Source organism: Giraffa tippelskirchi, chromosome 3 (genome assembly GCF_054371585.1).
Source record: "Giraffa tippelskirchi isolate mGirTip1 chromosome 3, T2T-mGirTip1v1.2.pri, whole genome shotgun sequence".
Taxonomy (NCBI): Eukaryota; Metazoa; Chordata; class Mammalia; order Artiodactyla; family Giraffidae; genus Giraffa; species Giraffa tippelskirchi.
The window spans coordinates 153324893-153351595 of NC_137277.1; the positions used below are offsets into that span (position 1 = coordinate 153324893).

Genomic DNA, 26703 nt, shown 5'->3' on the forward strand with positions numbered 1-26703 from the left:
GATGTTGGGGTGCACAGTTATACATTGCTATTAAAAGCTCTGTGGTCTCCCTTGTGCCTGTTCCCTGCAGCTAAGAAAAACCAGTCATTCTTTTTGGTAGGTTTTCTTCACTCTAAATATTTCCAACCGTACGCGAACACACACTTTTTGACCTATGAAGGATCCGTAAAATCTCGCGATATGCTCACTTCGCGGGGAAACTGTCATGGCCGCGCCTGTCTACAGTCACAGGCTTTTACTCTAAGGTGAGTGGAGGACGAACTTAAGCGGAACAGTTGGTTGTACTACTCTCTAGACTTCTTGCCTTTCGGAGAAAGGTCTTAAAAGTTGCCCGGGAAGTAAGTTGAGGGAGGTGGGTTCATACTAAGAGGTAAGGCTCCGGAAGCACGGACTCCTCACACCGGTTCTGAAACCTGATGAAACTGTCTGGTTGCATCTCCCTCCCAAACGCAGGCCACGTGCAAGCATCACTTTAGTTTGCTGCTTCCTCCCCTGAACCGTTCTGCTTGTCCAAGTCCTTATTTTAGCAGTTCGTGTTTAGCTGTTGTTAAATCCCCGGGTTAAAAAGTATCCATCAAGGTTCAGTTCAGTTCAGTCACTCAGTCGTGTCCGACTCTTTGCGACCCCATGAACCGCGGCACGCCAGGCCTCCCTGTCCATCACCAACTCCCGGAGTCCACCCAAACCTATGTCCATCTAGACGATGATGCCATCCAGCCATCTCATCCTCTGTCGTCCCCTTCTCCTCCTGCCCTCAATCTTTCCCAGCATCAGGGTCTTTTCCAGTGAGTCAACTTTTCGCATTAGGTGGCCAAAGTATTAGAGTTTCAGCTCCTTCAAGGTTAAGCCCTTAATTTTTATTGCTGACATCTCCGTAAAACCTCTTACTGCAAAGAAAGCTTTATACGAAAACTTTCCTGTCAGAAATCCACTTCTTTTTTTTTTAAAGACTTATTTATGCATCCACTACTTCCAAAGTAACCTTGGCTGCTTTAAGACTGTGTATACACATTGTAATAGAAGTGGAAGAAGCCAGTATTTGGTAAAATGATTTTACCCTTTTAAGGTAAATCTTAATGTCTCTCTAGGTCCCCACTTTAGTCTCTGTTAAATGGATTTTATATTTTTAAGTAGAAATTTTACTCTAATTTTTATTTCTCTTATAACCCCTTGCCCTGCAGGAAGACGACGGCAGGCATGAGTTTTTTTTCATATGTAGAAGCGACGTGTGTGTCATCTTGATAACTTGAAAGTCTTTTGAAAGTATTTCAGTAACTAGAAAATGAATAACAGAGCGGGTTCCTTTTTATGGAACCTCAAACAACTCAGTACTTTAGTTCCAACAGGCCGAACTGTGAAGCTGTATCCTTTGGCATTTTGCAGACCAAATATTGCTTATTCAAACTGGAACCGAAGAAACCTCTTAAATACCTTTGGTAATAAAATGCAGTCATCTATTAGATATCTCTTTCAGGATGCTTTAATTTTTAAATCAGGAGGTGATGGCTGTCAAACAAAGGGCATAAGCATGGTAACAGTCTTAACAGTTGACAAACTACTTTGTCCTAGAAGACTGTCCTTTGATTCAAAACACTTTCTTGTCTCTGATAATGAATTGAAGAAAAGCTTTCATCAGGAGGCCTCTGATGAAGATGTTCTTACCAAGAGAAGAAAACCAACCCTCATCAGCAGTAGAAAACTGTCTCAGGAGTGTAATTCCCTGAGTGATGTGTTAGATATATTTTCAAAAGCACCTACATTTCCTAGTAGTAACTATTTCTCAGCTATGTGGGCAGTTGCCAAACGGATGTCTGAGGACCAAAAGCGCTTTGAAAAACAATTTATGTTTAACCACCCTGCATTTAGCCAGCTGTGTGAACAAGTTATGAGAGAAGCCAAGATCATGTATTTCGACAACCTACTGTTTAGTCTTCATGCTATAGTGAAGCTTGGGATTCCTCAGAACACGCTGCTCGTACAGACTTTGCTGAGGGTGGTCCAGGTAAAAAGGAGGTGTAAATATACTCGGTTTAGCAAATATTGAAAGAATGATAAGAAGTAGACATATAGCCTCTTTGAATGAAACTTATCATTGGAATGGTAGTTTACATTTGTTTCTGCATAGATACTAATATTCTATGATTTAGACACCTTAAGTTAGCAAGATCTTCCTTTTGCTTTAGAAGTTTATGAAAACTTGCCCCCTTTTTCTTCTCCGGAGTTGAGTAATAGTAAATAAGCTAAAGTGGGAAGAGATACAAAATATACAAGAAAAGGTTGGGTAGTTGAGGAGAGAAGGGAAGGGAAGGGAACTAGTATTTATTGACAACCTATACCTTTTACTTGTGTTGTCCTGTTTAATCTTCACAATAGCCCTGTGAGGTTGGTGTTACTCTAGCAGATGAAGAAAGAGATTTGGTTATGTTAAACAACTTGGCTAAAGTCACAACTACTGAATTTATTTATTCACGCAGTAACTGTTCATTGGCTGTCAACTGTGGATTAGTTATTACACTTGTTACTAGGGATGTAAAGATATGGAAAACATAATTCGTGCCCTTGTAATGTAGAGGGGACAACAGATACTTTGTAGGCAATTACAAAAATAACCAATATTCATTCATACATTTATGATATCGTAGGCACTATGATATTGTAGCACTGATCATTGGGAATACAATTACAAAATAGGGACCACATAGAGCTTTTAGTGCAATGAAAGAAAAATATACACAGTGTGTAACTAGGGGCTTCAAACCTAGTTGGGAGAATGCCTTCATGATGGGAAGAGGTGATGGGGGAGAAGGATACAAGATTACTGTTTGGAGCAGTGATATGTAGAGTTTGAAAGGAGGGTCTCATATAATTCTCAATGTAGCTTTTAAAAGTAGTTATTACTTTCTTCTTCCTGATTAGGAAATTTAGGCTTAGAGAGGTTAAATAGCTTGCCCAAGGCTACATATTTGTTAATGTCACCATTTTTAGGTATTTGATAAATATTTGCTGGTTTAATGAACAAACACCTTGTCATAGTAGAGCTAAAATTCAAGCCCAGTAGGAGATGATGTCTAAGCTGAGTGCAAGGGATGGCCAGCAGTCAGTGAGAAGGTTGATAGCGAAGGAGATGGTGTTTCAAGTAGAGGAGACTGTATGTTCAAATCCTGGAGAAAAGTTTGGGGAGCTGAAAGTAGTTCACTGTGGCTGGAAGTACAGATTATTGGGGTTATGAGTTTGAGGGAATTGGTAGGAAATTGTGCCTATGGTTGTCAAGAAGGAGGGGTTGGTGTCATGACAAGGCACGAGGTTGGGGAAAAAAAGAGGCTGAATCATAAAGAGCCTTTTATGCCTGGCTAAGGAGTTTGCCTTTATGCTATAGGCAGTGGGGATCCACTGAAGTATTTTAAGCAAAGGTCAAGCTGCTCCAGTTAGTATTTAGATCACTCTGTAAGTGGAAAATGTATTGGAAGAAGAATGAAATTGGATGGGAGAACCACTTTTAGTTTCAAACAAAGGAGTGAATGTCCTCTTCAATGTCACTGAAGTGACACCAGGTTGGCCAAGGAAAAGAATAGTTCCTGTAAGTAATTGTTTACCTCTTAAGAGTGGGCTTTTCAGATCGAAACTCAATGATCATAATTAAATAATTTTTTTTTTAAGATAGGAATTTCCTGAGGATGATCTGACATGTATCCTATCTTACTATAGAATTCAAGGATTGAGTTTATAGAATTTGAGAGTTTTTAACTTTTAATATTACTGTGATTTCCATATGTTTTCAACCAGAAACTAATTTGTATTGTGTGTGTTTGTTTAAACTGCAGAATATCTGTGTTTTTTGGTAGACTCTGTTCCCTATATAGTTACTTAAAAGTAATTGCAGTAAGTCACTTTACCTGGTCAGTGATTCTCTAAATGAATTTTGGACAGGTATTCCCATCAGCATAGTATCTGCATTGGTGAGATATGAACAGTGGGTATTTGGGGTCAGTTTATCTATAGATATAATTGTATCTCACTAACATGTGGAAATGTTGCAAAGACATTTTAGCTAGGGATGAAATATATCATCAGTACAGCTTGCCCTTCAAATACCTAGCGAGGTGGTCTTTTCTTTTACAGGAGATATTGATGGAATGCTATAAATTGTTAATGGAAACCCTCTCATGGGAATGAGACCTTTTTTCCTTCCAGCACTATCCATTTCTTATCATTATCTGGTTCTGACTTGAGGCTTTGTGGCTTGTTGGTCATGTAATTTTAGCAAAACAGCATACATCTTTCTGGTGTGATTACAAGTACTCTTGTGAGGTGTGTAGACTAGTTGTGATTAAATTGTAGAGCACTAGGTGAGCTGTGCTATTACTGTTCACTCTCTAAATTAGGCCATTTCTGGAACTAAATTAATACCCTGATTCAAAGTGTTTGAAAGAAGGATCCAGGGAGCCTGGGTTCCTCTTGAGATCCAGATAGTGGTGGTAAAATGTGACAGCAGATGTGAATTAGAAAGTTCACCACTGAGGTTGCAGTTTGATACTCAGGGAAGAATATAGGGAAATTGTAAGCACAGCAATGTAAAATTCGTTAGGGGTGGAAAATTGTCCTATAGCTTATTACTGCGCTCGTCACCATGGTGGCCTTTGGTCTCAAGAAGGGGTAAAAATAATGCTTGTTGAAAGTTATTTCAGAAGTGGAGGAATATAGTCAATGTCAGATCATTTTCAGTGGTAATTGAAAGTGTAAAGAAATTGTTGATACCAAAAGAATGTGTATCAGTTATTTGAAAAGTTCACTTAAAAATAACATCTGGTTTTCCAAAGTTGCTGTTTATTGTGGACTGACTGAGTAATTGGTTTGATACTTAATCCTTTAGTTGAAAGCATCAGTTCAGTGGTTTTGCTTGGGCCAGGTCATCTACTATGAACTCATTACCTATAGTGTTTTTGTGATTACATTTCAATAGGAACGTATCAATGAGTGTGATGAGAAATGTCTTTCAGTTTTGTCAGCTATCTTAAACACAATGGAGCCATGCAAGAATGTGGATGTTCTTCTGGCAGGATTGCGGTGAGAACTCTCTTACACTTTCTTCAAGTGGCTTTCTCTTTTTCTCTTATCTCCAATCAAAAACCAAGATTAAAGTTGAACTCCTTTTTTTTTTTTTAAGTGGGGGCATGAGAGACTTTGTTGGTGGCTATGGCGGTTTGGTCGCTAAGTCGTGTCCGACTGTTGTGACCCCATGGACTGTAGCCTGCCAGGCTCCTCTGTCCATGGGATTCTCCAGGCAAGAATACTGGAGTGGGTTGCCATTTCCTTCTCCAAAGGATCTTCCCGACCCAGGAATTGAACCCGGGTCTCCTGCATTATAGGCAGATTCTTTACCAACTGACCTACAAAGGAAGCTGATCTTTAATAGCTTATTAAACTTAAAGTCCTGACTTTGGATAAGGTAAACCTAGAAATAATGCTTCTTTCAGGATTCATTATAAAAAAAAGCATGGATAACATTAAAATTATCTTAAAACATAGTATTGATATGGGCTGGGAGAGAACTGATACATACTCAGTTCATAATGGTTATTTGGGCACTATGTGGAGGTCACATGACAGTAGCCCAGCTTGAAAAGTAGGTTGAGTTTTTGTAAAATTGATGCACCTAATCTTATGTCATAGGTTTATGCGAATAATTTTTAATTCCCTTTTTCATTGACTATGCATTGGGATGTCTTAATATAATCTGCTGGTATTTGTTCATACACAAAGGTAGCAAAATAATGTGAGAGAAAAGAATACCAGTCGGGTCCTGGAGCTTTCACTAACTGTTTACACTCTCGTGGGCAGATATTTAATTTCTTTGGGCTTCATATTCCTTGCCTATAAGTAGGAACTGGACCAAATGACTTTTAAGATTTCTTTTCTGGTTTTAAGATCCTAAGACTGTGGTATTTGTTGTGTTTGATGACAGGATGCTAGTTGATGAGCAAGTCTGGAAAATAAAACATGTCTTAACATTACAAACTGTGATGAGAAGTATTGGAAAAGATGCTCCGAATGGTCTTAAAAGGAAATTGGAGGTAAATACTTTCTGAATTTTCTCTATTGGGTAAAATTTGAAAAAGATATTTCCTGTGATTTGCTATCCTCTCCTCAAGTCAGTTCATTAGGAGGACATTGTTGTGCTTTTGGGTATAAGTTTGCTTAAGTGGAATATTAGAAATATTTATGTGTATATGTATTTACATACATTTATCTATATATGTCTGAGTCATTTTGCTCAAACTTTATCCTTTTTTATTTAAATATAAGATTTTAATTTATTTTGCCACAAATGACAAATTAAAGTTTATTTTTTTTAGATGAAAGCCTTGAAAGAATTAGACCAGTTTTCTGTTTTGAATTGCCAGCACATGTTTGCGGTACTGGCCGCCATGAATCACCGTTCCATTATCCTTCTGAATGAGTGCAGTAAGAGAGTCACAAGTAAGGGGAATTTTTCTTACATGGTTTATAGCATCTGATCTGTTCTGAACTATATTTGTTTTGTTTGTTTGCTGTTATATAAAAAAAATGTCTGATGATCTGGTTAGATCTAAAATTTATTTTTACCTATTGTTATTGTTTTTTGTTTTTACAAAATACAGTGCCGTTTTTCTAAAGAAAAGTGCTGGGTATATAGTATCTTAAATCTCACAGTCAAAATCATCTGGTAATTTTTGTTTATCTAACTCATTCTTAAAGGTAACATCCATGGGTGTCCTTTTAAAATATTGATCAACATATTGCAGTCTTGCAGGGACCTCCAATATATTAATATAGATCTTTTTAAAGGAATAGCAGATTATGTGGCGACAACTTTTGACATCTGGAAGTTGAAAAAAGTAAGTATGTTAATAGTTTAGAATAAGTCTCAGAAACTTTCAAGAAATGTATTAATTTATTTATTTGTGAATTACTTCTCTATCATTTTAAAGTGGTTTAGATTCCAAAATATTCCGATGCTAACTTGGTTTGAAAAATTAGCTCCTTACAATTTCTGTCTAGGTGTTACCTATTAATATACTGTTCAACATCATGATCATCTTTCTATCCAAAACAAAAATTATATTGCCAAAGTCTGTTTTTCAAAATATTATATGGTACTTTGGTTGGATACTAAGGATTATTTCTGCCTTTCTATTTTTCCTTTGTTAGATTTAGAATAATAAAGATAGGTAATGTGATGGGCTTAAGCTTTTTGAAGAATAAAGTGTCATTACTGTCTTCTATTTATGGAAAGTTTGCTTGGTTCTTCAGGGATAAGAGCCTTTAAGTGCAAGGCCTGTGTTAATAATAAAATGTCTAAATGAAGCAGCTGGTAAAAACTTCTTTTTATAGTGAAGCTGAGGTAACCATGTTAGATCACTGGCTTAGTTCACTTTGGAGGTTGAGGTGAATATTGTGTTTACTATGGAAATTGATTTTGGAAAGAGAAGTCCTTATTGTAGGAAGGACAAAGAGGGAAATGAGAGATGAAGTGGAACATTTATTTTAATCATCGTATTTCAGCTCTATTCTCATTCTAGTATCTAATATTAAACATAGACATTTTTGAGTTATCATTTATCTATTAGAATATAGGAAGTGTCTATGTTTGGAAAGGAGAGCAGTTTGAAATTGACTTGGTCATTTTGAAAAACTTCAGAAGAGGTATATTTAAAGGTAATTTGCAGAGATTTTGTATGAAAAGCATGTAGGAAAGGATTTATTTTAAATGACATTGGAAATGAGAACCATTGTGTGCTCTGCTTCTCAGCTTATAAAAAGAGGTTGCTTATTAACTTGATATTTTGTAAGGGAAAGATAATTATTCCTTTTAAGGGAATATTTTTCAATCAGGACAATTCTGTTGCTATTTAAACTGTTTGAAATCGGAAAGATTGCTGATAACATACTGTAATTCTTAAGAAGTTTTCCCTCAATTCTTTCTTTTTTTTAGATTCTTTTTCTCCTCATTTTATTTGAAAACTTTGGCTTTCGACCTGTTGGTTTGATGGACTTGTTTATAAAGAAAGCAGCAGATGAACCTGGCTTCCTAAATGTGAAAAGCCTTGTCCGTATTCTTAATGTATATTCTTCTCTCAATCACTTCTACAAATATCAGACCCACGAGTATGTACTTGTTCCTTTTTACTTTTTTTATTACCACATATCGTATTTATGGAAAAGATTACAAAGCTCAGTGAATTCTTACAAGCAAGCCCATCTATGTCCAGAAATAAAACATAATATTCTTTATTTATGAAGTTAAACAATTTTATCTTTGATAAAGATACATGCTTTGCTTTTGCTTTTGTTGTTGTTGTTGTTTTTGCAGTGTATTTGATAATTCAGTGTAGGAGACTTCGTTTCAAACTTTTGCCCAACTTATTCCCTTAGCACCCTAGTTTATAGTTCAGTTTTGACCCTAGCTCTTTATCTGGTCCCAGACTACCGCTTTCTGTTCTTTTCATTTTAACTCCAATCATACATTTCTACTAATAAACACAGCAATTCCTCAAACGTGCCAGGCTCTTTCAGACCTCTTCTTTCCACCCAGAACATCTTTACTTCTTCTGTAGATCAGTTAAGCATTCGTTAAAAACCAGAAACATATATAACATGTCATTTGTTAGAAGAGTGATTAAAAGTGCAGACCCAGGAGACGTCTTGCTTAGGTTTGAATCTTAGCTCTGCCGTTTGTTATCTACTTAACTTTGGCAAATTACTTACCTGTACCTCAGTTTTTTCATCTGTTAAAATGGGGATGAATAATGACTTATTTCTAATCATACCGGACAATTTAATAATCGTTGTTATGAGGATTAAGTGAGTTAACCTGTGTCAGAATCTTAAGGCAGTGCCTGACTCACAGTAATTATTAGATTAAAAAAAAATAGACTATAGGTTACAGAAGCCTTGGAGGAATAAACCGTGGCAGTTCTGAGGCTCTCAGGGGCAGGGTTCACAGGCCATTTCTTTGCCACCAAGTGGCTTGGCTCCCAGGTTATGCAGTGGTTAAGAATCCACCTGCCAGTGCAGGAGATGCCAGAGACACGGGTTCAATTCCTGAGTTGGGAAGATCCCCTGGAGTAGGAAATGGCAACCCACTTTAGTATTCTTGCCTGGAGAATCCCATGGACAGAGGAGCCTGGTGAGCTACAGTCCATGGGATTGCAAAGAGTTGGACATGGCTGAGCAACTGAGCATGCATGCCCAGCTTGGCTCCATCAGCTTTTTGTCCCTGTGGTTTTTTCTCAAGATCCAGATTTCCAGAAGAGAAAATCTGATTGACCAAGTTTGGGTCACATGCCCGTTTCTTTGGCTCTGTTGATCAAAGAAATGCTGGGCCAAGAAAAGCAGCTGCCCGCTGTACCCTCCATTGTTCCAAAAAAACTCAGTTCGTATATGTGTCCTGTGCTTTCCGTTATGTCTCCCATCAGAGCTCCTGTGCTTGTCGTGTCTTACAGAGGTCTCTGGTGGAACCTTGACACATAGCTGCAGTTATTTGTCAATAAACCTCTCTCCACAATTGCAGAGCTTTCTAGCATCAGACCCAGGTGCCTGTGTTTCTAAACATAGCACAGAGCCTGGCACAGAATAGACATAAAGGTTGAAAAGATTCTCCCCAAATTCAGCCTTCCTTTACTACCCACTCTTGGTTTTATTATGAAGCTGGCTCCTATGTGCCTTCTGCCCCTTCTTGACAAATACTGTTAAGATGTGAAAGTGAAAAGTGTGAAATTGTTAGTCACTCAGTCGTGTCCGACTCTTAGCGACCCGATGGACCGTAGCCCACCAGGCTCCTCTGTCCATGGGATTCTCCAGGCAAGAATACTGGAATAAGTAGCACTGTTAAGCTGAGTAGTAATTAAAACTCCAGAAACAGCCGCATGGATTCCGTAGAATTCAGAGAACAAACAGTAAGTGGTTAGGGAGTTTTTCAATTGACTGTAGGTGTCCCAGGAGATAATTTGGTCCAGTATAATTGTTATGTTGGAAATAGAGGATGGATAACAAAGGTAACTGTAAGTAGCTACACACAGGTTAGGAAATTTGACAAAATACAACCAGGAACAGGTCATACTGAGGGGGAGTCATGAATGTTGTACTTATCTGTCTGTTTTGCTTTCATCTAACTCATTGGTTCTCAACTGGCAGTGGTTTTGCTTCCTAGGGGACATTTGGCAATATCTGGGGATGTTAGTTTTTGTGTGGTTGGGGAGGTGGGGAGAGAGGGTTGTTGTACAACCTCTAGTGGGTGGAGGCTGGGAATGCCGCCAACGTCCTACTGTGCACAAGACGGCACTGCAACAAAGAATTATCCAGGCCAGATTGTCAGCAGTGCTGAGACTGAGAAACTGTGGTCTAACCCTACCCTCCTACCTCAGCATTTCTCCTTTGGAGAAGTAGGAGTGATAAGAGTAGCTAATAGATTGAGATTACTCAATAAGAAATTCCTGAATGTCCATAAATGTACAGTTGCCTGAAGTTGGTATTTTGAGGACTATAAATAAAGTTTGTGTTCTCTATCCTTCTTAGGATAGGGAAGGAGGCAAGTCATGTATATTGAGAGGAACGCAAAATGATAGGTACCAAACAAATGCTTTATGGAGGAAGGAGAAAGGAAGATGGCCTCCTAGGGTGGAATGGCAGAGGTTTTAGGAGCAGTAACTCGAAGCATTTGGGAAGCGAGTTGACTGGAAGAGATGGATTAGGTCGGAGAGTTGTAGAAAATTTGACTTTGCACTTTGTGTATCCACACGCTGTTCCTTAATCATTTTATTTATGTTATGGCCTCTGGTAAAGAGAACGTGTTAAATCTAGAATATCTTCCTGGGTTTGAAGCCCTAGGAAGAAAACATTTAACATTTCAACTCTGTCGTTCCAGTCCTTTGGTTTCTTCTCTTTTTGATCTGTACTTGCCACCCTGTAGATAATCCTGGATTGCATCTCTGGTCATTAGTGGGCTCCTGAACTCCAGGTTGTATATGGTCACCGGAGATCCCACAGGGGTCTCAAGTTGAATAATTCTGGAAGTCAGCTCATTCTTGGTTTTTTGTTTGTTTGTTTTGTTTACTGTTTATCAAGTACCATGTCAAGTGGTTTTTTTTTTTAAACCACTTTGTGTGCGTGGTCACTCAGTCGTGTCCAGCCCTTTACAACCCATGGACTCCTCTGTCTATGGGATTCTCCAGGCAAGAGTACTGGAGTGGGTTGCCATTTCCTGCTCCATTTTATCGAGGTATGAGTAACAGCATGTAAAGAGCTGTGCATAGTCAACGTTTACAACTTGGTGAATTTTTAGCTCATTATTCTAGACTCTTTCTTTTCCAGTAACATTCTCCTCTTCCTCCTCTAATTGTATTTGTTCATTTAGTAAGAAACCTTGTACCAAGTACTCAGGTACTTAAGACAAAAGTGAGTAAGACATAATCCTTTTTTACCAGAAGATTCTAGGTAATGGGTAATGTAGACATAAGTTGGCAATTAAATATAGCATGAACATGGAAGTGGCCGAGTTTTACACAGGTTACACAGGGATAGAGGGAGAATGGGCCAGGATGCTAGCCTGGTGAAGCAGAAGGTCAGGGTGGATGTCAAGCGCCCTCTCTGGAGGAGATGGTACCTGAGCAGATCTTAAAAGATGGATACATAGGAGTTAGCCATGGAAAGAGCATCCGGTGTAGAAGGGACTCTATATTCAAGTCAGGAGGGAAAGAAACAGCGAAGCACGTGCAGGAAATGACACAGATTGCAGTGCTGTGGAAGATGAAGTACGGCAGAAGGAGTGGGAGAGGTGATTACCCCTCGGGCTCCTGATCACCCCTTTCTGGCTGCCTCCTCCAGACTCCCATCAGTGTTCCCTTTGCCTCACTGTTGTCTCTAGGACCTACCACAGCCTTTCTCGTCATCCATCTCCTCCTCTTCATGGGATCTCCCAGTCGATCTCAGACATTTCCCTTTATGGCTCACTGTTACTAAGGGCTTACTTCAGGGCACATTTGCCCTGCTGTGCGTGTCCCTGCCTGTGCCTCACTAGTCACTCTCCACAGCGTGAATAGGATACACTTTCAGGGCTTCCATTTCTGTGCTTAGTTTCAAGTGGTCTTCACTTTTGCCATCTTTTCTACTTACTGAAATTCTCCTTATCCGCAAAGCTACCCTATCTACATTCTTTCCTGTACACTATCACAGTACTTTGCATGCACTACTTTTTTTTTCTGGTATAATCAAATATAACTTATGCCCTAAGAGTCAAACTGACCCGGGTTCAAAGTGTGTCTGGCCTCTTTATTAGCAGTGTCACACTGGGCCCATGGCCTCAACTAACCTTGATCTCCCTTCTCTTCATCTGTGCTCACCTGCTTTGTTATTGTACATAACGTTAGCTGAGGTGGTATGATTAGGCTTGTGCTTCTTTCAGCTCAGAGCATTAATAGCAACAGAATTTTAATAGGATATAAACCTATAGTGTCATTCCAGGACTTGTAGATTTACTCAGGATAAAAGCCTAGCACAGTGGTTAAAAGGCGCTGGACCCTAACAGCTTGGATTTCAGGGCTGTTCCTGCTGCTTCTTGGCTGTGTGTCCTTGGATGAGTTACTAGACCTCACTGAGCCTATTTACTCATTTTTATTATGAGGATAATAATGACACCTATCTCATAGACTTTGAATGGGAATTAAATGAGTTTAAGCCTATAAATATTTGCCCTATGTAAGACATACCGTGGCGGCTAACATTTATTGAGTGTATATATTTGTTATGAAAGTTAGCTGACCTGAAAGATGTGTGAAGACCTAGTACAAATGCAAGCCTGATGGTTTTATGCACTGAAAGCTGTTGGTTCTGTGACACCTCACTAGCTCTGTCATGATCTTGTCTTCTCTTCATATTTGGAAGCCAAGTTTCCTTTCTGCCCCTCTAGGTTCCTAGAAGTTATGGCCAGTGCTCTGACTGGTAGTCTTCACCACATATCTTCTGAAAACCTGTTAAATGCAGTGTATTCATTTTGCTGGATGAACCATTTTCCCCTGGCCCTCATTAATCAGCTTCTTCAAAAGGACATCATCGATGATCTGCTGACGTCAGGTAGGATGTCAGTGTGCAACATGACTAAAATAAGGCAGTACTGCCAGGCTACCTGGTGATTCTGAATAGGGGCTCAGTTGCAGCAGTGTCAATTAAATCTTCTGGAGCAGGTGCTCCTAATGAAACGACCAATGATGGTGAAGTCAAAGGGCCATGCTTTAAACCAGCTAACCTGTAAAGTAAAGTAAAATAAAGTAAAGTGAAAGTCGCTCAGTCGTGTCTTGCTCTTTGCGACCCCATGGACTATATAGTCCATGGAATTCTCCAGGCCAGAATACTGGAGTGGGTAGCCTTTCTCTTCTCCAGGGGATCTTCCCAACCCAGGGATCAAATCCAGATCTCCCGCATTGCGGCTTTACCAGCTAAGCCACTAGGGAAGCCCAAGAATACTGGAGTGGGTAGCCTATCTGTTCTCCAGCAGATCTTCCCAACCCAGAGATCGAACCAGTGTCTCCTGCATTGCAGGCGGATTCTTTACCAACTGAGCTGAGGGAAGTCCCTGTGGAGCCTCCTTTAATGACAGACCCTGCACATAGACAGCAGGAGTAAGAAACACATCGTCATTGTTTTATTTATACCTTATGCACCTATACAAACACTAAATGTTCAAGTTGCTCTTTATGCCCCTATCAGAGGTGTTTATACATCTGATCTTTACATGTCACATTTGAAGCCAAGTTAAGTCAACTTTTGCAGCTATAAAGCTTTGCCACTCATGGTCTGTAATGAGGGCACAGCTGTTAGATTAAGAAACCAAATAGTTACCTAAGTAATGAATTTATTTACTCTTGGAACCAAAATTAACTGTTTACTTGTGGTTTTTACTATTAAAAGAAGGAAAAGCAGGGACTTCCCTGGTGGTTCAGTGGATAAGACTCCACGCCCCCAGTGCGGGGGCCTAGGTTTGATCCCTGGTCAGAGAACTAGATCCCACATGCGGCAATTGAGACCCGGTGCTGCCAAATAAACAAATATTCTTCTTCTTTAAAAAAAAAAGGGAAAAGCAGTATCAGGCTTACGCCCATGTTCATTTGCTTCATTGTGTCTGACTTCTTTGCGACCCCATGGACTGTAGCCTGCCAAGCTCCTCTGTCCATGGGATTCTCCAGGCAAGAATACTGGAGTGGGTTGCTATTTTTTGCTCCGGGGGATCTTCCTGACTCAGGGATTGAACCCAAATCTCTTGGGTCTCCTGCATCGGCAGGTGGATTCTTTACCATTGCGCCGCCTGGGAAGCCCATGTCTGAGAAATAGGGTTACTTGAAATACTTTTAAAAACAATGGAATGAAGTTTCAGAGTTGAAGTGTGGAAGAGGAACACTATGTGCTGATTTTTCAAGCAGTCTAATGCAGGGGAAGCAGCCGTGAACCCAGGAGACTTGAATTCTAGTTCCAACTTTGCCCTTAGTTGATCAAGAGGCGTTTTAACATTCTTGAGCATTTCCCCATCAGTTCAGTGAAGAGTGAGGCTAAAGCACCTTGAAAGGTATTTTAAACCTCAAAACTTGATCAGGTACAGGCACAGATCTACACATACTGTGGGAACTTGGGGGACACAGAAATCCCTCCTGATAAGAAGCAAATAATCAGAATTACAGGTACATTAATAAAATTTTCTTTAATGTGACATTAATATTTTTCTTAACTACATTTTTTTTTTTTAAGGTGACGTGGAGAGAAATGTTCACAGGCTTCATGTTGTGGCTGCTTGTCTAAAACTTGATGATACTCCTTGTCACAAGGACCTGGACTTGTTGCTGCCACAGTTGCCCCCCACACCCTTATGTTCACAACCAAAGGTTGCCGCAGTGCTGAGTGACCTTCTGGGAGAAGGACGCTTCTCACAAAGTGTACGGTTGCCACATAATTATTTTATCGGTATGGGACTTTATACGAGTTTCTTCTGTTTTACTTTATATTTCTTTTTTTCTGACAAAAGGTTAGGAGTTTGTGGCAGCTTAGTGTGGTGCAGCATTGCCCCTGGAGCTGGACTACCTAGGTGTGGATTTTCATTCCCTGGCTTACTAGTGCTGTGCTTTCAGCACTCGCCAGCCTCTTTCCTTATGTGTAAAATGGCAGTAATAATAGTACCCACCTCATAGGTTCCTGTGACCTACAAATGAGACAATACATATAAAATCCAGACTAGCATCTGGCACATGTAAGTAAGCTCAGTATACCTTAGCTGTTGCCACTGTCGTTATTGGTAGTAGTAGTATTCATTTTTAAACAAAAAATCATTGAGCAGTGTTTGAAAAATTAGTATCAATTTTGTTTTTTCTTTCAGATTTTGAAATCAGAATGGATGCTAACCGGAGCCAAGTGCTTCCATTTTCTGACGTGGATGTGGTGACTTCTACAGATGTTCAGAGGTTGTTTACACATACTCATTTGCTGAGCTCTCTGTATTTAAATCTTAATTCTCAAAGACTTCATATTAAATAGCAGTAACAATACAAAGACTTTCTATTTGTATGGAGCTTGTTATGCACCTAGGGACTTCTCATCCATTAGTCTACTCCTTAGGTATACATGTAGGCACTGCAGTTGAAGACCATGGGTTGGAGTTGGCCATTTAATGAAACAGGCAATTTTTAAAAATTAGGATTTAAAGCTAAACAGTGCAATCAAACAACATTAACATAATTGAAACCATCAGCGCAGTGTGAATTTTTGACAAGATAATGCAATAGTGATCCTAAAGAATTAAGACTTCTACCCAAATAAAATACCCAATATAAATATTTTGTTCTACTAGACAAACCTTTCAAAAGGTAGAAAAACTTTTGTTTTTTAATTAAGGTATATTGCATATGGATCAAACCATATTGAGGTTAATTAGAAGTAGTTGCCTTGACTCACACAGTACAGAAGGTGTCTCTGGGATAAATTGATGCTGCTCCCCAAGAGCACGTTCTGCCTTGTAAGCAGCTGGATCAGGTCATGTTGCACACACCCTGTGTTCACACCCCGTGTTCAGTCAGCCTTTGTGGAATGGCTCTGCTAGGGCCTGCAGGGCACACAGAGCTGAGTCAGACATGGATCCCGACCCCAGGTGACTTACATCCCCTACTGCTTTGTAGGACATGAATACGTAGAGAGAGGTACAGAAAAAAGTCTGTAGGGATTCAGACTCTTTATCTGCCCATCACTTCCCACTCACATACAGCTCTGTAACTTTGGCTCCTTTCCAAATGCATCTAGACTGCTCCTTGGCCATCTTTTTCAGCCACTATCTTCCCTTACATAGTGCCTATCTCCCCTTAAGAAAAGCCTTTCTCTTTGGCCTCATTGACAGATCATTTTTCTTTTTCTGGAATTCGGCTGTTCTGGCATAAAAATATAATATAATAGCTCTCAGCCTAAAGTACTGAGAAGAAACGAGGAATCGGTGTTCCTTTAAAGATATAAAATTTCTTTCTCTTTATCTCAGATAACAGCCAGAGTAGTATCACAGGAGACAGTAAGGATACAAATGTCTTTTTCCCCCAGTGAACTTAATCTTTCCAAAAGGCCATGAACAATGAAAATAAAATTACACCTTCAGTTTTTTTTACACATACAGATATTATCTTTTCAACAGTCTTGTTTATCTCTTCTTTGTATTTGGTCTCCCCATCCTGGTTTTTAAATGCTTCCCTCTTGAGGAGACAATATGTACAAACAGAGCATTTTCCATTTAGTGTTATCTACACCAGTACTTCTAGTGGCATAAATAATTATATTTAGATCAGTGATTACCTCTGTATAAGAGAGCCCTAAAATGGTGCTTTCATATCTGAAGATTTTCCTCATGAAGAATGTAGCCATTCTTAAAGATGGTTAAGGGATACTGTTTGTATAAAACATCTTTATAAGCTTTTGGTTCCTAAGTGGCCTTCACATACTGGAATGTCTGCACAGGCCAGGTAATGAGGAAGGAAGGGCTAGCACAGGACGGAACAGTGAGGAATGTGGTCAGTGGAGAGCTCAGCTTTGAAATCTCCAAAGAATGAGAATACAGCAAGGTTGTACACAGTCATCTCGTTAGTAACTAGTTTGTGTTTTTGTTTTCAGAGTAGCTGTACTCTGTGTTCCTAAATCTGCTTACTGTTTGGATTCAACCCACCCCAAAGGATACCTTGCTATGAAAATGCGGCATTTGAAAATAATGGGTTTTCATGTAATCTTGGTAAGAAAAATTGCAAATGAAATCATCTTGAATTACTGATGTTCATTCTGCCAGGAATGTTATGGCTTAAGTTGGTTACTAGGACTAGAAGAACTGCCAGTAGTATTGGAATAAGTGTTTTGCTAATTGTTTTCTTTGAAAAAGAACATTTCTGGTACATGATTTGGCTCCTGCTCAGTTGATTACTAGTCATTTACTAGGGGTTTGATAAATGCTACATTTGGTCAACTTCAATCTTTTTTGTTAAGTGGAAAAATGTAAATAATATATTTTCCTATTTAAGAACATGAAACCATGTTCAGTTTCTAGGTTATCTTAAACAGAAGAAAAGATGTTGATTAAAGCTTTGTTTTCATGGGTCAGTGTGAGGCCATTAAGGATATTTCTCACTAGAAAATGCTGGAGGGTTGTAAGAGGATAGTTCTTCTTCCCTCTTTGTACTTCATTTGATTCTGAACACTACAACTTGAGCAGCCTCTCTAGGTATCTGTATGGAGTGAGGACCATACAAATAAATTTATATTTATATTAATGTTAGGATCGATCTAAATGCCAGTCATTGGTCCTGCATATAATGTGAAATGTAAACATTTGAATCTTCTTTATGATACTTTAGTATCTAAAACTGGATCATGCCTGGATTATCAAGGTTAAGATGGCCCATTTCTCTAATGAGCTAATCTGTAACACTTTTTTTTTCATATTGGCTATTATGTATATTCTAAGGAAGATTATCCCAAAAAAGAAATGTTTGCACCCTTTAGAGGACCTTTAAAGTTTTTGTAATTTTCACTGTAAGAGCTTTCTTCAACCCTAGTATATATAGTCATAACTAAACTTTTTAAAATGTGCATAAATTGTAAGTGGTTGGCTTGATGTTATTTTAATATCCCTGGGTGTTAAAACTAGCTTTTATTTTATATGTCATCATCTTCTTGCAGACTGATTATTTTCTCTTTCTTTGGTAAGGTCAATAATTGGGAGGTGGAAAAACTAGAGATGAAGGATGCAGTCACATTTTTGAAGACTAAAATCTATTTACCCAAAGCACTGTCTACTGCTGATACAAATTTGCAAAGTACATGTTAAAGTGAAAGGCAACCTTTTAATGTTTGGAGACCTGAATTTGTAAAATTAACTTTAATAAATACTATAATTCAGTTGTCGATGTAATTTACCTGACTGCTCACCATAATACAAAGTGTTATTTCAGTTCACTGTTTAAAAATTAGTGTTAAGAATGAAAGAAATGTTGTTACTGACACTTTAGAATATGCTGAGAAAATTCCAGAAGGGTCATCTTTGCAGGAGTACCTATTCCTTCCAGTACCCAGATACCCACAAATTCATGAGCTGTAGATTTTACTGTTTCTCATTAGCTTTGATGCATTAAAAACTGATTTCTTAGTTGTGGTGGGTTGCAGGTAATTTGGTGTGGGCAGTCCTCAGCTTGGAATCTAAGCTATTTTAGGACTCAGTTATGGACAACATTTTCAAGCACTGGCCACAAAGCAATTGGACTAGGTTCTCAAGTTAAAAATGTATAAAAATTAAGGAGGTAGCATGTTTATAATGAGTGAGTATCAGGCATCTGCAGTTTTAACAAGCATTCTAGGTGGAAGTGGTTTGTGGACCAAACTAAGAGAAACAGAGATGAGATAACACAGAGATGGCAAGGAGTCCAAATTCCTTAAGATTGATAGGCTGTGGGTTGCCTCTTTGTTGAGGTCATTCCTTTCTCCCTCTTCCCCTCTGTGCTCACCATTTCACAAAGTCTTTTAAACTAAATATATATAGCTGAACTCTTTTGTGAGCCAGACCTGGGGGCTATCTTTCAGTTATCTGTGTAATTCTTTTGTGGAAATACTTGTTCACATTTGTCATATGCCTGTCTGTCTAATATTTGACTTACTGGGGATACAGCAGGTTTTACCATGTGTATGTTGGTATTATTTTACCCCCATGCAAAAGTCTGAATGTTTGTGCCCCACCCCCTCACCATCCCTGAAATTCACTTATTGAAACCTAACCCCCAGGGTGAGAGTATTTGGAGGTAGAGCTTTGGGAGATCTTGAGGGTGGAGGTCTCATGAATTGGATTAGTTCTCTTATGAAAGAGGCCTCAGAGAGCTCCCTATCACTTCTCCCTGTGAAGTCAGTGAGAAGATGACCATCTGTGAACCAGGAAAGGGGCCCTCACCAGACACAGAATCTGCCAAAGCCTTGATCTTGGACTTCCAAACCTCTCCCACAGTTATTTGTGAGAAATAAATTTCTGTTGTTTATAAGCTACTCAGTCTATGGCATTCTGTTAATGTCAGCAGGGATGGACTGAGATACTCCAAATACACAGACGTGCAATTACTGAACATCTTACTCTGTGTCAGGCACTGCTAAGTATTTGGGTATATTCTCCATTATCTTAGCTGTTTGACATGTAGCTGCTATTAATCTCTTGGGACCCTTATTTCCTCTTATCTAATAAGAGGATAAATTATTTATAAAGGCTATATAAATAGGACAGGGCTGGAATTTGAACCTGAGCTCATACGGACTTACAAGAAAAGTAGTTGAGAAACCCCAAGTTGGCAATAAAAAATCTCTAGCAATATGACTGCATCTGTCAAGGTTTTATCAGCTTATCCTCCCTGCATTTAGAAAAGGTTAGAGCTGAAAGGAAATACATCAATCATTTAATCCACCTCCCTCATTTTATGGATGAGGAAGTAAAGGTTCAAGAATTTGATTTTTCTGGATTTTCAGCCACATCATTGATTTCCACATTGTTTCCTTTTCTGCTGCTCTGCAGCTTGTGTATCAGGAAATCTGGACTTTTATTCAAGATTGGACATCGTCTAGTTTTATATACTTGACCAAATGATTCAATTTTATAAGCTTCAGAACAAGAGTTGAAAATACACTATTAGGGAACTAAAATTTTCATTCTTTAAATAGTAAGTACATATGTTTTTTCTAATGGCTAATTATGACTCATTTTCAAAGGATTGGACAAATTTGTAGATTCTTTGGAGGAACTAGCATTTCTCTTTCACTGATATTACTAGTATTAGCATTCTTCATTGCCATATAGCCTAAAAAAATCTCGTGAGACTGAAGGTATAGAGGGAAGGAAAACAATTTAATAATATATAAGTCTTCTCAGAATTATTAATATAAAGATTTACTCTCCACTCCAGGAAAATATATAAATATTTTCCTTTTCTGGTATTTATTCAGTTGATTCAAAACAAAACCCACTTAACTCCAGTTTGATTTCATGGACCCATTTCTCACACAATTAGGATCAATAAATAAAAGATGGGAGTTTATAAATCTAAATTCTGACTCTTCCTGATTAAATCACAAAATATGTTAATATTTTAGTACCAAACTCTAAAGAGGATAAAATAACCTACTTTATTAACCAACTGAAAGAGTGAATATGAAAGATGTAAAGTTGGATACATTTATGTATATGGCTTGCTTCTGATGCAGTCTGATGCTAGTAAGTCAGCCATCTTGTGAAAGAAATAGATGTAAAAGACTTTGATTTTTTTTTTTTAATGTTTAATTTTGAGTCCTGACTGACCTTTTTTTGGTTGTGTTTTGAGCAGAGTTAGGATTGGCCTTTGTTTTTATTTTATTTTTTGATTCTTAAACTTTTTTAATATGTCGATTTGCGTTATGTCACACGAATGTAAACATCTAGTCAAGAGAAAAAAAATAGGTGATGTATTTATGGCACATATCTAAGTAAAGAGCTCCTATAGGTTGATAAGATACATGTTACAAAAGAAAACGAGTGACTAGCTGATCAACATCAAAAAATTTCAGTCTGTTAGTAATCAGAGACATACACATTCAAACAAATGAGAGGTTTTGCCTTTCTAAATTAGCACTGTGTGTTTTTTTCCTTTAGCAATCATAGTGCTGACAAGTAATGAGGCAGGCACTTGCATATGCTGCTGGTAGGATGTAAATACAACTTTCTGGAATGCATTTTGTGACTTTTTACCCTATACTTAAAAAACAGCTTTATGGAAGTATAATTGACAAATAGCAAACTGCATATATTTAAAGTGCACAATCTGTTGTTCTAACAGACTTCATATATATATAAAATATCCATGAAAATACCACCACAATCAAGGTAATGACCATCCACCACCCCTGAAAGTTTCCTCCCTTTTTGCCTTTCCTTTTGTTCCCTGGAAACCAGTGATGGGCTTTCTATCGCTATGAATGCTCTAGTGTCTTGAAAACATTGATACCTATTGACATTGACTAGGAGTTAGATTTTTAACTATCTTTGTGTCTGTATGCACCCTTAGTATACACATGATAAATATTTGTATTATTCCCATACTGTATGTAAGGATTCTTATCACTCCATTGATTTCATATTTTACTGCATATAGCCTAACACCGGGAAGTACTTAAGCATTCCTCATTAATGGAATATGTATCTTCTAAGCCCTTGCTACTCAGAATGTGGTCCACAAACTAGCAGGATCAGCATCTTCTGGGAGGTTGTTAGGAATGCAGACTCTTGGAACCCATCACAGACCTACTGAACCGGAACCTGTATTTTTACAATATCCCAAGTGATTTGTATGCTCGTGAAAATGTGGAAAGCGCTGTTCTGAGACATCATTTTAATATTTGTAAAATATCTATATATACCATAATTTACTTAATGATGTGGGGAAAACTTTACACTTCTATTAAATGGAAAAACAAACACTTGATTCTATATGTAGAAAATTTTGTTTTCCTGTTTTTTTTTTTTCCAAATTTTGTTTTAAATAATGGCAAGAGGTGTATAAACAGAAGAAAAGGGATAAAAATGTAGAAAGTGGTATTTATGAATAGTAAAATTGAGTAATTTTAATTCTTTATGTTTTAGTTTTCATATTTCAAGAATTAATATGTATTATACTTAAAATAGAAAGTAAAATGATTAAAAGTGAAAAGAAAGTGAAAGTGTTAATTTCTCAGTTGTGTCCAACTCTTTGCAGCCCCATGGACTGTAGCCTGCCAGGGTCCTCTGTCCATGGAATTCTCCAGGCAAGAATACTGAAATGGGTAGCCATTCCCTTCTCCAGGGGATCTTCCCAACCCAGGGATCCAACTCAGGTCTCCCACAGATTCTTTACCATCTGAGCCACATATTACCTGTTCTTAATCCATTTCTAATGTTTGATTTCCCAAACAACATGTTGGCAATTAGTGGTAACCACGAAGAGCTTAATATATACCCAGAACTGTGGGGGATATGAAGAAATGAAAATAGAGAGCCCCTCAAGTTGCTGATAAGATGCCATTATTGTATGTTGAAAGATAAACTGATGTATGACAAGGTCCAAAGCAGAAGATAAGAGGAAGTTGGGGGCAGGGCAGGAAGGGGTCACTGGGTTGGGTTTTCAGAGCTGTACTCAGCTAAACAGAGGAGGGTGAACAAGATTTGGCAGCAAAGGGAGACCATATATGATCTGAAAATTATTTCTCAGGTGTTTTGAGATGGAACAATGTTGATGGTGGTACATGTGTTAATTCTGACATCTGAATTTTAAAAGGGAGAGGAGCCAGGAGCAGTATCCTTAGAATGTTAATGTTGCAAGTAAATAATTTTCTTACGTTTCCTGTGAAACCTTGTGTATGTGGCAGTGCAGCCTATTTTGCACATTGGTTCATTCTACCCTATTCCATGGTTTATCTTTTTTAGATCATGGCGCACACAGGAAATGGCAGTTCTTATAGCACTAAGTGGGAGAGTATTTTGGTGTTTATTTGGAGCCTTATAGAACAAAATTGTGAATGATATAACAAGAACTAAAATCAGTAAAATTCCAAGTATTATTAAGAAAGACTTTTAAGTATTGACTTTGTATAAAATTCCCAAACACATTAATTTTTCCAGTTCCTTAATGAGAAGCTTGATCTTGCTTTCTAGACATAACTATTAAATATCCAGTTGTGTGTTTGAAATGGCTATATGCACTTTTCGATCAAGATATTTTATCAATTCTTGGTTATCACTGTTGACAGGATACTTATATATAAATATAAATATATATATATATAAATAACTGATGAAATAATTTTAAACTTTTTGAAAGCATTCAAAAATTAAAAATTGTATTTAGAGCCTAACCGCTTTCTTGTTCTGTCATTGACAAATGTGATGCTATTTTCTGTGATAATACAAATTGATAAATGCAGTTAAATTTCTTCATATCAAATATTTACAAATAATAATGGAGTTCTAATTTACACAGTGTGTGTGTATTGACAGAGCAGTCACTCTGCAACTAGTTCAGACATCTCTAAGCGAACAGATATAAGTAAACATAAGACAGAGATTGGGAACATCTACCCAGAGCTGTACTTACGAGAAGTTGGCCTTTCCCAGCCCCTGACTGCACCTCACCATGAAATTACTCAGCAGCTAGAGTGTTTTTTGTCCATGAGGGTCAGTGTCTCACTCAGCAGCAAGCTTCTTAAGAAGCTGTCTAGGTGGCTGGACACATGCTTGGCTTCACACAACATCACGGCAGAGCGTCATGGGCCAGATGCTTCTGGTATTTATCCATAGGACTGAGAAGTGAACCATCAACCTCCCCCCCTCCACTCTGTTCAGGCTGCCTTCTCGGGAGCACTAGGTGAGGAGGTTACTGGCCAAGGGCCTTTGGCTACCCAGCCTTTTGTGGCTACCCAGAAGGCTGAGGAAATAGCTATTTCTTGATACACTTATGACTCATTTGTGCCACATGTGTGTGTGAGGCTCACTGGTGGGCCCACAACACTGAAATCTATACATTTTCCAACCCCCCCTTACAGCTTGAATTCCAGATGTGACCTAACCTCCCGAACATATGTGCCTGCCTGAGATTAAGAAGGCCAGAATAGATGGAGGCCGTATTTCTGCCATCAGTCAGTGACATTGGATTTTTCTGGAATAACAATAGCAGAGATCCCAGGGTATGGTGCAGCAGGGTGTGGGACTTCCATTTTGCTGGGGGCACAGTGACTCAGGTAACATGGATCTGGAACTTGCAACAAGGCAGCATCTTCATGCTTTCCTACCTTTGGGGCTATAAGCAGAGAGAGCAGCTCTCTGGACAGCCAGTTCTATGGTGGCATTCTGAGAGGCATTCCTGGAAGTCAGATTAAAGGCTGCTGCTTCAGCTCGTCCAAACATCTCATAAGTAGAAGGAGGCTTCTGTGAATGCCCAGAAGTCGACATCCAAGTAGGTTGTGTTTGAACTAGTGGTTTCTATCATCAGCAACTGAACACTGATAAAGACACTGTAATATATATTATAGTATATGTATATTCTATATACATACACATATAGTATACATGTACTATGTATAATGCATTTGGTGTATGTACACACATAATGGGATACCATTTTTTAACACTTTGTGAATTTTGCCTTAAAGAGTTTCACTCAAGGTAAGAGACATATATCATGTAACTATGACCCACTAGGAATATCCATATATACTGTCAACTGGTTTTACATGTATGTCACCCTCAGGAGGTTCCTCCAGGCAGCAATAAAATTTCACTGGCAGGTGAATGGCAAAATCAGCCAACTTGACTTTGTTTTCTACTTTTTTCTCCTACCCAATTTTCCCCATACTTCCCCATTTTGCAACCCTGCCAGTTCCATCTCGGGCAGTTTCTTTACACTAGGACCCACAATCCTAGTGTAGAAAGAGAGAAAGAATAGCCTCAAACTTTTGCCTAATTGTCTTGGGAAATTTGTTCATATTTTTACTAAAAAAAAAAAAAAAAATGCAGCGAAGGGAGACTTTCATCTTGTCACAGCTTTCAACTTAGACAATAAGCCAATGCTATCATATTTGGGGATCTTTGAAGTGCTTCAATGTCACATTCATCAAAACATATTTCATCTACCATGTTAAATGCTAGTCTTGAAGAAAATCAGCTGCAGATAATTGAAAGGGAGGGGCAATGCCCTCTTCTGCAGCTTGAGGTTCACATGAAGTAACCTCCACTGCTGCTGTGGCCATAGTGAAAACAGGGTCCCACACAGAGCACCTGCCCTGCATTCAGCTGCACAGACACCCTCCCCCATCCCCGCCTTGCTGAACTCTGCACAGGCCCCTGCATTTTAAGATTGCAGATACCACTTGCTCCAAGTTTTCCTTAGGGTGTGCTCTGATCCACAGCCATTCTTCTCAAAGCACTCTCCTGGGCTGAGGTAGTAAAATCAGAAGAAGTATTCTAGTCTTAACCTCCTATCTTGCCCAACAATATATCCTGGGTAAACACAAAGTTTTAAAAGAAAAACAGGCAACCAAAGAAGGTCACCCTTTTGAGAACTAACTTGATCATTTTAAAAAGTTTGTACCATATGCTTTTTCTAAGCCACAGACTCTCACATGGCACTCTTTGTCCTAGGAAAACAAACCAAGCAAGACACTTCCCCAGTGGCTCAGCAGTAAAGAATCCACCTGCAATGCAAGAGAGGCAGGAGGTGTGGAGGAGGAAACGGCAATCCACTCTGGTATTCTTGCCTGAAAAACCCCATGGACAGGGAAGCCTGGTGGGCTACAGTCCAAAGGATCACAAAGAATTGGACACGACGGAGAAACAACAAACAGAAAACAAGACATTTCTCAATTTCACCTCAACTGTGATTTTTATATCAATCTGGGTTTTTCAGTTTTTAAGAAATTGTGTAACATATACAAAATTTGCCATCTCTCTTGGCCATTTTAAAGTGTACATACAGCACAAGGGCAATCAGTAAGTCTTCTTACTTTATTGTGCAGCTGTCACCACCGTCCATCTCTAGAACGCCATTCAGCTTGTAAAACTGAAACTGCACCTTTTCAACTGTAACTCCCATCCCCTTTTCTTTGGTCCCAGCAATCACCACTTTCTGTCTCTATGAATCTGATACATACCTCATATGAATGGAATCATACAGTATTTGTCCTTTTGTGTGATGGCTTATTTCATTTAGCATAATATCCACTGTGTTCATCCTCACCGCAGTACGTATCAGGATCTCCTTCCTTTTTAAGGATAAATGATATCCTCTTGTATATATATACAATATTGTGTATTGTATATATACACCACATTTTGTTCACGCCTCCATCCTTGAACACTTGGGTTGCTTCTACCTTTAGTATCAAGGTGCTGTTTCCCCCCTCCAGAAACTTGTTATTCTCTTGAGTGTCAAACTGTTTTAAATCTCAGTTTCATATTTCTAGAGCATTTTCTTATCACAAAGATTATATATCGCTGAGCATTGACACATATACACTACCATGTGTGAATTAGATAGCTAGTGGGAAACTGCTGTATAGCACAGGGAGCTCAGCTTGGTGTTATGTGATGACCTAGAGGGGTGGGATGGGGGTGGGGGGTGGGAGAGAAGCTCC

General features: G+C 38.7%; 1 protein-coding gene across 3 annotated transcripts; it reads left to right on the forward strand.

Annotated features, from left to right (window-relative positions):
* Positions 1-182: 182 nt before the first annotated feature.
* Positions 183-26251, forward strand: FASTKD2 (FAST kinase domains 2). Of its 3 annotated transcripts, XM_081577951.1 has the most exons (13): positions 183-245; positions 1182-2002; positions 4961-5064; positions 5963-6071; positions 6354-6477; positions 6736-6875; positions 7973-8145; positions 8870-8872; positions 12944-13107; positions 14773-14985; positions 15395-15479; positions 17164-17278; positions 18248-18438. In XM_081577951.1, exons 2-13 carry the CDS (start codon positions 1283-1285, stop codon positions 18365-18367), a joined length of 2070 nt encoding a protein of 689 aa, XP_081434077.1. In that variant the 5' UTR covers positions 183-245; positions 1182-1282; the 3' UTR covers positions 18368-18438. The 3 variants fall into 3 exon arrangements, with proteins under 3 accessions (XP_081434077.1, XP_081434076.1, XP_081434075.1); XM_081577950.1 differs by lacking the exons at positions 8870-8872; positions 18248-18438 and adding an exon at positions 25712-26251; XM_081577949.1 differs by lacking the exon at positions 8870-8872.
* The last annotated feature ends 452 nt before the right edge of the window (positions 26252-26703 follow it).

Coding starts and splice junctions, on each gene's coding strand:
- FASTKD2 (XM_081577951.1), top strand. CDS start 1,283: ATGAATAACAGAGCGGGTTCCTTTTTATGGAACCTCAAACAACTCAGT. Junction 2,003..4,960: donor CTTTGCTGAGGGTGGTCCAG/GTAAAAAGGAGG, acceptor ACATTTCAATAG/GAACGTATCAATGAGTGTGA. Junction 15,480..17,163: donor ACTTCTACAGATGTTCAGAG/GTTGTTTACACA, acceptor TTTTGTTTTCAG/AGTAGCTGTACTCTGTGTTC.